The following is a 13,521-nucleotide window of genomic DNA, read 5'->3' on the forward strand; positions in this document are numbered from 1 at the left end:
GCCATGAAATTAAAAGACGCTTACTCCTTGGAAGGAAAGTTATGACCAACCTAGATAGCATATTCAAAAGCAGACATTACTTTGCCAACAAAGGTTCATCTAGTCAAGGCTATGGTTTTTCCAGTGGTCATGTATGGATGTGAGAGTTGGACTGTGAAGTAGGCTGAGCGCCAAAGAATTGATGCCTTTGAACTGTGGTGTTGGAGAAGACTCTTGAGAGTCCCTTGGACAGCAAGGAGATCCAACCAGTCCATTCTGAAAGAGATCAGCCCTGGGATTTCTTTGGAAGGAATGATGCTAAAGCTGAAACTCCAGTACTTTGGCCACCTCATGCGAAGAGCTGACTCATTGGAAAAGACTCTGATGCTGGGAGGGATTGGGGGCAGGAGGAGAAGGGGACGACAGAGGATAAGATGGCTGGATGGCATCACTGGCTCGATGGACCTGAGTCTGAGTCAACTCCAGGAGCTGGTGATGGACAGGGAGGCCTGGAGTGCTGCGATTCATGGGGTCGCAAAGAGTCGGACACGACTGAGTGACTGAACTGAACAGTCATAGTATATTCCTTAAAACAAGGTATGTATCAAAAGGAACCAGAACTTCTCAAAGAAATGGTTGATTCTAAGGGTGGGGCAGGTTATGCACAAGATGAACCTAGAACATCTTGTTATGTCAAAAACTACAAAAGTGCTTAAAAAAAAATGAGGGAATGCCATAAAGACATTACGGCCAAGCTAGAGAAGCCTTATACTAGGTAAATCTGAGACAATCTAAACACCAAAATCATTAAGGATGATAATAAATGATCAACCACTGAAAGAAATATGATAGCTAGTAGGTAGGTAGGTAAATGGAAGAGGAGTGCTCTTAATTATAGTAAAATGCCAAGTGTTAACTGGAAACTATAAAAAAGTGCTGCTGTATTACAAAAAAAAAAAAAAAACTCTACTACAATCTTTCAACTGTCATTTTCAACACAGTAAAAACTGATTCAGGCAAGCATCATCAGTGGATGCTAAGCCCAGATGGAAATGTCTCTAAAGAGCAGGGAGACTACAAGGTGTTAAAGTGTCTCCCCCATATACTGCTTATAAACTGCAAAGGGGAAAAAAGTAACTACAGACTAGGAGCAATCAGACAATACCTTAACTGGGTGATTAAAATTAACATTAAATAAAGGGCAGAAGACATGTACCTATCTGGATGTACAGAAACACAGAGAATACATAACCTGAGTTTAATCACAAGCAAATATAAGCAAACTTACAACAGGAAACTTTATATAAAAAAATAAGAGCAGGGGGAACTATATTCTTCAAATATGTTAATGTCATAAAAGACAAAGGCTGTGGAAATGTGCACAGATTAAAGAAGACTAAAGAGGACCAGAGATCAAATTGCCAATATCTGCTGGATCTTAGAAAATGCAAGAGAATTCCAGAAAATCATCGACTTCTGCTTCATTGATTACACTAAAGCCTTTGACTGTGTGGATCACACAGACTGTGGAAAATTCTTCAAAAGATGGGAATACCACACCACCTTACCTGTCTCCTGAGAAACCTGTATGCAGGTCAAGAAGCAACAGAACTGAACATGGACAACTGACTGATTCAAAATTGGGAAAGTGAAAGTGAAGTCGCTCAGTCATGTCCGACTCTTTGCGACCAAATGAACTGCAGCCTACCAGGCTCCTCCGGCCATGGGATTTTCCAGGCAAGAGTACTAGAGTGGGTTGCCATTTCCTTCTTCAGGGGATCTTCCTGACCCAGGAATCAAACCCAGGTCTCCTGCATTGCAGGCAGACGCTTTAGCATCTGAGCCACCAGGGAAACCCCAGAATTGGGAAAGGAGTATGTCAAGGCTATATATTGTCACCCTGCTTGTTTAATTTATATGCAGAGTACATCACGCGAAATGCCGGGCTGAATGAAGCACAAGCTGGAATCAAGACTGCTGGGAGAAATATCAATAACCACAGATATGCAGATGATACCACCCTTATGGCAGAAAGCAAAGAAGAACTAAAGGACCTCTGGATGAGGTGAAAGAGGAGACTGAAAAAGCTGGTTTAAAACTCAAACATTCAAAAAACTAAGATCATGGCATCTGGTCCCATCACTTCATGGCAAACAGATGGGAAACAATGGAAACAGTGAGAGACTATTTTGGCGGGGGGCTCCAAAATCACTGCAGATAGTGACTGCAGCCATTAAATTAAAAGACGCTTGCTCCTCGGAAGAAAAGCTATGACTAGCCTAGACAGCATATTAAAAAGCAGAGACATTACTTTGCCAACAAAGGTCCATCTAGTCAAAGCTATGGTTTTTCCAGTACTCATGTATGAATTTGAGAGTTGGACCATAAAGAAGGCTGAGCATTGAAGAATTGATACTTCTGAACTGTGGTGTTGGAGAAGACTCTTGAGAGTCCCTTGGACTTCAGGGAGACCAAACCAGTCAATCTTAAAGGAACTCAACCCTGAATATTCATTAGAAGGACTGATGCTGAAGCTGAAGCTCCAGTACTCTAGCCAACTGATGAGAAGAGCTGGATCATCAGAAAAGACCCTGATGCTGGGAAAGGCTGAAGGCAGGAGAAGGGGACGACAGAGGACAAGATGGTTGGGTGGCATCATTGACTGAATGGACAGTGAATTTCAGCAAGCTCTGGGAGATGGTGAAGAACAGGGGACAGGAAGGACAGGGAAGCCTGGCATGCTGCAGTCCACGGGGCCATAAAGAGTCGGACATGACACAGAGACTGACAGCAACAATAAAGAGACTTGACAACTAAATGCAATACCTGGATAGTATATCGGGAAAATTATTGGAAAAAGAAATTTTTATTATGAAAAAATTTACTGTCCCTACATACATAAAATAACTAGGGCTAGAAGAAATATTTAAAGATGCTTTTACAGCTGTGTGATTGCAAGGTTCTAAAGAAAATTCAACCAGCTTCTGCTTTTTCAAAGTATTGCCTCAAAGCAAGAGTAACAAATAAGTAACAACCCAATTCAATCAAAACCACCAACCAGAAAGTTAATAAAATTTTCCTCCAATTCCATAAAGTTGTAGCCAATAGTCTGATCCATATTTTGTTATAACTGTTTTCCTTCCTCAAACCTGCACACACACACACACACACACACAGGTGTACAACGATATACTAACATATATCACTGAGGCCAATAATAAGCAAAAATCTAAGGAACTCTGACATTTTACCATTATGGCTGGAAGTGTGTAAACTCTGATTACTGAATACACTTTTCAAAGTATGTATTCCATCATTATAAACATTCTCCTTTAAAGTAAAAACTTTTAAAAAACATTGACCCTACAGAGCAACATCCATGTTAAACATACCTGTTGTCAGTGTTCTTTATCCCATAATAGTATTAAACTTATGATAAAGACCACCCTAATGGTTGAAGGTGAAGAGAGACTCTGGATCAGATTAGCCAAGTCCAGTTTCTGGCTCCACAACTGACTATCTGAGAATTCTTGGGCAAGCTACATAATCACCCATCTCCTCTTTTTCTTCTAATCTATAAAATGGTATAATCACCTCATAGGTGAATACACATCTCACAGAATTATGATGACTAAATGAGATATTTTTATCAGCACACAGACAGTGTTTAATAAATATTAGCCATTATTACTTTTTACATTCTTAAAAAGTAATCATATTATCACATCCATTAGGATGGCTACTATCAAAAAAACTGAAAATCAAGTGTTAGCAAAGCTGGAGAAACTGGAACCCTGTGCGCTGTTGCTGGGATTATAAAAAGATGCAATTTCTATGAAAAACATTATGGTGGTTCCTTGGAAAAATTAAAAATTTAACTATCATACGATCCTACAATGCCACTTTCACATGTACACTCAAAAGAACTGAAAGTAGATTCTCAAAGAGATACTTGCATACTCACACAGTCACACTGTTCACAACAGTCAAGAGGTAGAACAATGCAAACATCTATCTAGGGATCAATGGATAAACAAAAATCTGACACACACACATTTATACAAACACACACACATATTTGGGGAGGTGGACAATGCCACCTGCCACCACTCACTATTATTCATCCTTAATAAGGAAGGAAATCCTATCACATGCTACAACATGAATGAACTTTGAGAACATTTAAGTAAAATAAACCTGTCACAAAAAGACAAATACTTTATGATTTCCCTATATGAGGTATTTATAGTAGTCAAAATCAGAGACAGAAAGTAGAATGGTGGTTACCAAGGTCTGGAGAGAGGAAGAAAAGGGGAGCTGTTGCTTAACACATATCAAGTTTTAGTTTTGCAAGATGAAAAAGTTCTGAATTGTTTTACAGCAATATGAATATACTTAACACGCTAACCAACACTTTTAAAAATGGTTAAGGTGATAGATTTTAGGTTTTTCTTTTACAATTAAAAAAGGAGTCACACCTGAAACTCAGTATTTCCAAATTTAAATGCAGTTCACTATGTTTACAAGGGCAAGGGAAAGTTAATAAAGTAGCAGTAAACAAATTTGAAGCTAAAAATCTCAGAAATGGACAGTTTCATTGCATAATCCATCTTCACTTTGAAATATGTGCAGAATTAAAATAAAATAGTGCTTTAAAATAAGACTGCTATTTATCACAGACAAAATATACAAATCATGTGATTCAACTTACTAAAGTCTCCAAAGCCAGTCTGATCTTTAGCCTAGGATTTTCTCCTATGGACAAGGAAGGTAGATGGGTACTCTGGTCCCGTAAGTAAACCCAGAGGTCTAGACTGCTACAAAATCTTTGAGGACTACCGAGATCCTCTCTGATCCCAGACAAACCTGAGACTGAGAGATGACCACAAACCACTATGGACCTGAACAGCTGACTATCATCAAACCATATCCAATCTATTTTACTCACAAAATTTTCAACTAGAAGTACAGAAAATGAGACTACAAAATCAAATACATTAAGTTTTCAACTTGCTCTCACCTAAATTAGGGATTAAAATTAGGTGGACTTTATTTCCCATTTATACAAAAATAACCACCAGATGTTTGGGGAATAAATTTTTTTTAAACGCCCAGTTCACAGACTTTTTTAAAGCTATAATTTAAACACTCACCTCTAAAGAAACAACTTAGCTGAAACTCTGAAGTTAATAAAATCTTTTCTACTTTCAAGTAGTATCAAGGATACTACTACCAAGCCTCAGAGCAAGAACAATGATTACCATATTTCACTGAATTGAGGATACTGATACTGACACTATCAACTATAAAAGGCACCATTATTTCACATGCCACTAAGAATGCAAAACCAGTGCCAATATATATCCACTATAAAATTCATCCCAAGTTCAGAGATGTTGAAGTTTTTAAAAATTGGTATCTTAGAACAGATATAGCACAGTATGTGTATGCCTATTCCTCTGAATAACAACAAAGTGGTTGTGGTTTAGTTGCTAAGTTGTGTCCAGCTCTTGAAACCCCATGGACTAGTCTGCCAGGGTCCTCTCTTCATGGGATTTCTCAGGCAAGAATACTGGAGTGGGTTGCCATCTCCTTCACCAGGGTATCTTCCCGACCCAGGGATTGAACCCGTGTCTCCTGCACTGCAGGTGGATTCTTTACTGTTGAGCCACCAAGGAAGCCCTCAAGGTGCCGGAAGCCTAACCTTAATAATATATCAACTATGGGGTGGGGGGGATTCCCATAGCAACTTAGGTCCTTGCACAAAGTTGTTTTAAATGCATGAAAACAGTGGATACAAACTACCAATTCAAGAATCACTCAATAAATAACTGTTGTAGACTGCAAGTCCAAGTAGTAACTAAGTAATTCACTATAGCTAAGGCAATGACTTCCAAACTCTTAAAGTCAAAACCCTTAAGCACCATATGATTTTCAACAATTAGTGGTCAAGACTCTAGGTCTCCTTTAATTCAATGATTCACAAGTATCACCTCAGAAGATGAAGTACTACCTACTAAAGGAAAAAACAGTTAACAGAATTTTTCCATACATACTATGAACACAATGGACTCTAGTTTTTAACTTAGGGTAATTTACAGGTTTAAAAAACTATCACACTGTTTCAAAAACAATGGTACAGGTACAAAGGAAAGAAAATCTTACTGACCTAAAAATTTTCAAAAATTAATTAATCCAACTTAAGCATGTACCAAAAATTGCATTTATTAATTTAGTAGTGTCAACAATTAATTCAATTACAGTATAGAAACACAAAAAACCCTCTACTAAATTTACTTGTTTCAAAATTCCTAAAATGTATTACTTTCCTTACACCAAAATCTGATACTACATTCTATACGACCTTAAAATATAAGTAAACCTAAACAGCAAAGCTTAAACTCACAACCAATAAAATTACACAGGACAAAGAAGATTGACAAGTATAAGTTACAATTAGAAAACTAACTCTATCAGAATTCAATTATGCATAAGAATAAACATTCAAAATAGGGGAGGCAGAATATACCAAAAAAAAAAAAAAATCCCCATCAACATTGCAAATCTACTTCCCATCTCAATCTCAGTGTTGTTTCTGGTTGACTACTTCACTAATCATTTCCTTAAGTCATGGACTCCACACAGAGGACTTCATCTATCCATGAATTACATGTAAAATAAGACATACAAGTCATACTACTTTTTCCTAAACGGTGAGCCTACTAAATAAAACATTCCTAGGTTTAATGGTGATTTAGAAAATAACTAAAAATGATTTTCCCTTCCTTTGTTGTTTTTTCAGAGGAATCCAATTTGATCCATTTGGACCTTAAACCTCAGAACTTAGAAATTCAAATTTAATAAATGTCCATCTGTTTAAACAAAATAAGCAAAATACTGGTCATTTTTAAACATGAGTGACAGACATAATAGTTCATTACACTGTTCTCTCTGTTGCCGTGTATGTTTTCAAAAGTTCATAATAATGCTAAATTATATTTAAGTGTACTGAGTGATCTTCTTTAACGTTTTAATTCTAAAACTAATTTAGTAGAGTATCAATTTACCAATAAGCTATTTGATAGACTACATTAACTTCAAAGTACTATAGAATAGGATACATTAACCTCAAATCACATCAAAAGTTACTCCATTGATACACAGATATAAGGCTGTAACTACTGAGGAAAAAAATATAATCCAATGAAATGTCTTATTTTAATGTTATATAGTCAATGATGAATAAAAATGCATTTTATTCTTAGAATTGAAAGGGACAATTTTTCTAGTTCAGTGGTTTGTAAACTTTTCAAGGTACCTAGAGAAGAGGGCCAGAACAGATCATCTTGTTTTATATACCAGGAATTGTGTACATAATATAAGACTTTGCTTTAAAAAAGAATCTAGCTACTTTTTAGGAAAAAGGTTAAAAGCCACTGTACCACTGCATCCACATGCTACAGCTAATGCAGTGACCTAGAAAAGATTATATGATTTATACCATCTCATTCAATCAATAGCACTGTCAGGAGTAGAACTCAGCACCCTTGTTCAGTTCTCCTTTAAAACAATGAACCACATCAAATTTAAGTTACAGTTAAGAATAAAATTCTGTTTCAATATTCTTGTCTGTAAAACAAGATTAGACCAAGATTACCTGTAAGATCATTTTTCAAGTCTATAACTCTACAAATGCCAAGTTTAAACAGAGGTCTATATTAAGAGAATGAATGTTCTTAAACACACAACTCTTCAAACATTTTCAGAGATTCCAGAGAAATAACAAAACCAACAAAGAAACAAGCTAACAGTTATTCAGTCATTACTTTTTGCAACCTCTTCATTTTTTAATGCTAGGATATTACACTTTGTTATCAAAGACCACTGAAATAATCATACTGAAAGTTTTTTTGGTTATTAGATATTTTTGGAAAAGATATTGGTCTAAGTATCAAAATACACAATTCACTGGATGTTCAAGTAACTGCATGCCTCACAAAGAACCAAGTATATCCCTCTCTTAAGTTCAAAATAAGTGAATTCAGAGAAGCCTTAAGCCCAGCTGACACATAATGGTCACAAATAAAGTTTTAATTCCCACCTATTAAAGCCTGAAAGAGGTTGCTCTGGAATATGTTAATAACCCGTTCTATGGAACTTCTGAGCTGTCTGTCTTCTGTTTGGCTTAGTTTCGAACGATAATCTTCCAAAAGGTGCAATGCTCTCTGGGTATCTGAAAAGAAACAAAAAGTTTGATTAAAATTATATATTTACAAGGAAGTATTACAAACTAGCTATGCAGCAAATGACTACAAAGATACCTAAACGATTCTCCAAACCTCCAAGTCAATCCATGCTACTATGTTCCTGTACACATAGTCCTTAGAAATGATCCAAAACTGTTCATTATGTCACAATAAAACAAGGTGAGTACTTTGTAACCAATGTGTTCTAGTGATCATTTAATCAGCGTTAATAACACGGTTTCAGTTGATCTAATATACAAACGCCGATTACTACAATCCGTCATTATAATTCAAATATTCTTTCAAAACTAGTAGTTCTTAGCCAATATTCTACATTCGTTCACGAAAGGGTTTACTAAGAATAATAAAATGAAATATTAAAACGCCAATACAAACTTTTTAAAAAGACATTTCAGAGGGAAAAAAGTTAATTGCCTCTCCAGTCACTAGAGAGATAGCAAGGGAAAAAAGTTTGACAAACGTTTAGGTGTTTCCATCTTCTGAATGATTGAGGCTTAGATTCCATAAGTAGTAAGGCTAAGGCTGTGCTGTTTCATCAGTTACACAAACATCTCTAATACACAGCAAGCACAAAACAGAAAAAAAGCTAGGGATACCCACAAGAGTTCCGAAGTAAACTCTCACCTTGCTTCCGGACCGGCATTTTTCTCCAGAATCAGGAAGAGAGCACACACACCTTAGAACACAAAACAGGAAACAGAACTGAATTCAGAAAAGAACAGAATCGAGGTTAACCTAGCATTTACCCCTAACTCTCAAATCGAAAAACTCCTAGCCCTATTTGAAAAGTCCACCTGGCAAAGTTTTCCCAAGTGAAAGGAGAAAGAGCCTCAAAACCCAGCAGTGTCAATGTAGAAAGCTTTTACCTAACGTTGGGTTCCCCTGCAAATTAAGAGCAGACAGTAGCAAGCTGCCAAACTCTCCTCGAAAGCTGCCCCTTTTCCAAAGGGCGCTTAATGCTAGACGTGGGGCCACCCCTCCCCCGGTATTAGAAGGCATACCCCCCACCTGCTACTGGTGGGTGAAGAGGCGCTCCGACCCTTGGCCCCTAAACCAGCAGAGACTGTAAAGCAGTCGGAGAAGGAACCAACTGGAATGATCACCCCGCCCTGCTCGGGCCCCCTCCTCTCGCTTGCCTGATTCCTTGTTGGCTTCCTCCGAGCTACTCCAGCGAGGGCCGGACAGGACAGCGACCGCTCTCCGACGCCCTCGTGCCCCACATGCACACCTCCGCGGGCCCCCACACCTGCGGCGCCGCCACAAAGTTCCTGCGAGTGGCGTGCGCTCGGAGCTGGGGTGCGCCCCGGACCGTCTCCCCCGCCCTGCCCCGCTCCACGTCCCCCCGCCCCACCCGGGGCTCGCGGAGCTGTGCAGACGGGGGTGAGGGAACGGGGGAGGAGCTCCCCTCGGCGGCTGCACCCCCGTTGCCTCTTCCTCCGCCTCAGCCCCCGGCGCCTCCTCACTCGCCGGTGCCCGCTAGCCCGCTCGCCCTCTCAGCTCTTAGCCGCCACACCCCCGGAACCTCGCCTCCTTCCGCGCCCCCAACCGCTCTCCCCCCAAACTTTCCGCCAAGATGGCGGCCCTTGATCTGGATTGCCGCGCCCCCACGTGACCGCTTTCCCAGCGCTCTCAGCCAATGGGAAGTGAGGAGGCGGCTCGCGCCGAGCCCCGGGCTCTCAGCGCTGCTACCTTTGGGTTCGAAGAGGGAGGAGGGCCAGGAGGGGGCTGGGGACGGCAGAAGGGGACCTGAGGAACATCCAAGTGAAGCTCCTTGCATAAAGGCGCGGCCACCGAAGTGGTTCTGAGAACAAAGGAGTTCACGCACAGACTCTACAGGTGGGTCAGGGCGCCCTGGAAGAGCCCGCCTTTACCTCGTCCTAGCCCACCGGTGTGTCCCGCGGCTCTGAGCGAGTAGAGCACCAGGCGAGGAAGAGTGACAGTGATGGAAGAGAAATGTGACCTCACCTACACCAGATTCAGGACACACATTCCGAGACACCCTTTAACCTCACTAAACGCGTATCGTTTCCAACTCTGCCGGAGAGAGATCCACCCCAGGGGTGGATCCCCAACCTGGAAAAGCATTCTCTGGGAGGTGTCGACTGCGCCACCCACGATAGGGGGCGGGAAAGGGCGGAGCCTGGGAGGGGGAAAAGGGAAGCATTTGCGAGGGGGAGGGGTGCCGTCTTTGCGTTCTTACACTCGGTGCTAATTTTTTAAAAGTTAGTATTAGCCCCTCAGTAAAAGTTTCGGAGGAACTGAATTAAAGAAGGGTAGGTAAAACATGGAGATTAGTTAATCTGATAAGAGATTGAAGGTTTTACCAGAGAATTTTTTAAATCTAAGTGATTAATTCCAAGTATGAATGCATTTAAGGAAGGAAATAGAAAATTGGTTCGTTCGTTTTCTCATTCATTCTCCCTTGCCTGCAACTCCCTCCAAGTCAACAGCTTCAAGTATTACTCAAGCTCTGGCGGCCCCTTTAAGAACTCACCTGTAGCTACCGCCCGCCCAGCCGAAGCTCAGTTAGCAAAGCTAGTTTAACTTTCGGTTGCACCTAGGAAAGGGACAACTGGCCGGCCAGGACCTGGCTCCTGGGCTGAGCCTCCCAGGATCTGGAAAAGGAATTGGTCAAAGATGTCCAAATCACTTCCAGGTCGTCGACCCTCTTCTGTGTAGCAGCAACCTCCATGCTCTGATCCAGAAAGAAGAATTTGCCTAAGATCACCCAATTCAGTTCAGTCGCTCAGTCGTGTCCGACTCTTTGCGACCCCATGGACTGCAGCACGCCAGGCCTCCCTGTCCATCACCAACTCCTGAAGCTTACTCAAACTCTTGTCCATTGAGTCGGTGATGCCATTCAACCATCTCATCTCCTGTCGTCCCCTTCTCCTCCCACCTTCAATCTTTCCCAGTATCAGGGTCTTTTCCAGTGAGCCAGTTCTTCCCATCAGGTGGCCAAAGTTTGGAGTTTCAGCATCAGTCCTTCCAGTGAATATTCATAACTGATTTCCTTTAGGATTGACTGGTTGGATCTCCTTGCAGTCCAAGGAACTCTCAAGAGTCTTCTCCAACACCACAGTTCAACAGCATCAATTCTTCTTCTATCAGCTTTCTTATAGCCCGACTTTCACATCCATACATGACTACTGGAAAAACTATAGCTTTGACTAGACGGACCTTTGTTGGCAAAGTAATGTCTCTACTTTTTAATATGCTGTCTAGGTTGGTCATAACTTTTCTTCCAAGGAGCAAGTGTCTTTTCATGGCTGCAGTCATGATGTGCAGTGATTCCTTACAAATAGCTGTGAAAAGAAGAGAAGCAAAAGACAAAGGAGAAAAGGAAAGATATACCCATCTGAATGAAGAGTTCCAAAGAATAGCAAGGAGAGATAAGAAAGCCTTCCTCAGTGATTAATGCAAAGAAAAGAGGAAAACAATAGAATGGAAAAGACTAGAGATCTCTTCAAGAAAATTAGAGATTCCAAGGGACCATTTCATGCAAAGATGGGCTCAATAAAGGACAGAAATGGTATGGACCTAACAAAAGCAGAAGATAATAAGAAGAGGTGGCAAGAATACACAGAAGAACTGTACAAAAAGATCTTCATGACCCAGATAATCATGATGGTGTGATCACTCATTTAGAACCAGGCACCCTGGAATTCGAAGTCAAGTGGAGCTTAGGAAGCATCACTGTGAACAAAGCTAGTGGAGGTGATGGAATTCTGTTGAGCTATTTCAAGATCACCCAGAGTTAGTGACAAAACTGGAACCACAGAGATCATGTCTGTCAAAATTAGAAGGCTTTCCCCAATAAACCAGATAGCCTTTCACTGAGGCAATATCCTTGGGCTAATAAAGAGAAGTCCCGGAAACCTTGTACTGTAATCATAACAGTTGCTCAGAGGTATACAGGTTTCAGTTCTGGATTGCATCTTGGAATCCTAACTTGTTATGAGAACCCAATGACTTAAGAGCTCATCTAGACTTACTATCTCAGTTTAAGATAAACTGAGGTCCAGAGAGGGGAAGCAATTTGCCCAAGGACATACAGACCAATCAGTGACAGCAGCCCAGAATTAATGCTCCTAGCTTCAGTTCAAGATTCCTTCCACTGTGACTTTGGACACCTGAGAGTAGTATATTGCTGGTGTATTGATAGAAAATCTCTTTATGTGCTCCTGCATCATGGGAGCTTGAGCAACAGTTAAAGCAGCATTTCAGAGAAGAAATGGGATGGAAAAGTAAAAGGAAGATCTTAAAAGCAAGGGCTTAAATAGGAGGATTTTTTAAATAGTGAAATAGCTGGTGGGAAGGGTTAATAGTGGGCTTCCCTGGATGACTCAGATGGTTAAGAATCTGCCTGCAATGCGGGAGACCTGGGTTGGATCCCTGGATTAGGAAGATCCCCTGGAGGTGTGCATGGCAACCCAGTCCAGTATTCTTGCCTTGAGAATCCCTGTGGACAGGAGCCTAGCAGGCTATAGTTCTTCGAGTCGCAAAGAGTTGGACAAGACTGAGCAACTAAGCACAGCACAGTAAAGGGTTAACAGTGAAAATGACTGATGGCATGCATGCTGTTACCAAGACTTCAATGATGAACTGTGAGTGAAGTGGTTCCACTTCAGGAACCATTCTAAGAATGGAATCAGCAGAATTTAGGAGAAGAGAGTTCATCTACCCCCTTAAATTCATCTGTTGTTCAAATATGTTCACTTGGTAGGTGATGGGGATAGAAATAAAGATCTAAGCCCTGCTCTCAAGGACCAACAGCCTAGTAACAAATGGACAAAGACCAATGCAGGTTTTCTCAGGAGCCACTGACAAGTCAAAAACAAAATCTGTGTGAGTTCTCAGTGTCTTCCTAGTCCTCTCCCTAAAAACAAGAAGGCAGAGAAAGAAGAGGAAACAAGAGGACATGAAGCCCCTTCTTCTTGTCATCTTTTAGCCATACGTGGTCAGCAGTGTCCAGAATGGACATAAATGAATGATGCTAACACCTGTTCCACCCTTGGGGCTAGGATAAGTCCAGGCCTAGAATGCAGAGCCTTTATTCTTCATTCCTACATTCTGTCCATCAGTATTAGTTACCTAAAGCTGCATAACAAATTCCTCAGAGCTTAGTAACTTAAAACACAGTAGCTTAGTAACTAAAACAGTAATAAACATTATGTCACATTTTCTGTGCATCAGAAATTCAGGAGAACTTTAGCTGGATGGTTCTGGCTTGTGGTCTCAAGAGATTGCAGTCAAGATGTTTACCAGGGCTACA

The 13,521-nt window shown here is 40.7% G+C and overlaps 1 protein-coding gene across 14 annotated transcripts in view; it reads right to left on the reverse strand.

Moving 5' to 3' along the window:
- The window catches only part of DLG1 (discs large MAGUK scaffold protein 1), a 270,955-nt gene extending 260,619 nt beyond the window's left edge, over positions 1 to 10,336 (reverse strand). For 6 of the 14 annotated variants that reach the window (XM_024994992.1, XM_024994986.1, XM_024994978.1 and 3 more), the window contains exons 1-3: positions 9,383 to 9,831; positions 8,871 to 8,922; positions 8,081 to 8,212 (exon numbers count right to left, since the gene is read on the reverse strand). In XM_024994992.1, coding sequence (XP_024850760.1) covers positions 8,081 to 8,212; positions 8,871 to 8,889 — 151 coding nt within the window. In that variant the 5' untranslated portion in view covers positions 8,890 to 8,922; positions 9,383 to 9,831. Of the gene's footprint in view, positions 1 to 8,080; positions 8,213 to 8,846; positions 8,923 to 9,382; positions 9,832 to 10,117 lie in introns of those variants that run through there. The other 8 variants (XM_059888094.1, XM_059888090.1, XM_059888075.1 and 5 more) reach the window with 5 other exon arrangements.
- Positions 10,337 to 13,521: the final 3,185 nt, after the last annotated feature.

The sequence above is a fragment of the Bos taurus genome, chromosome 1 (genome assembly GCF_002263795.3).
Source record: "Bos taurus isolate L1 Dominette 01449 registration number 42190680 breed Hereford chromosome 1, ARS-UCD2.0, whole genome shotgun sequence".
Lineage (NCBI taxonomy): Eukaryota > Metazoa > Chordata > Mammalia > Artiodactyla > Bovidae > Bos > Bos taurus.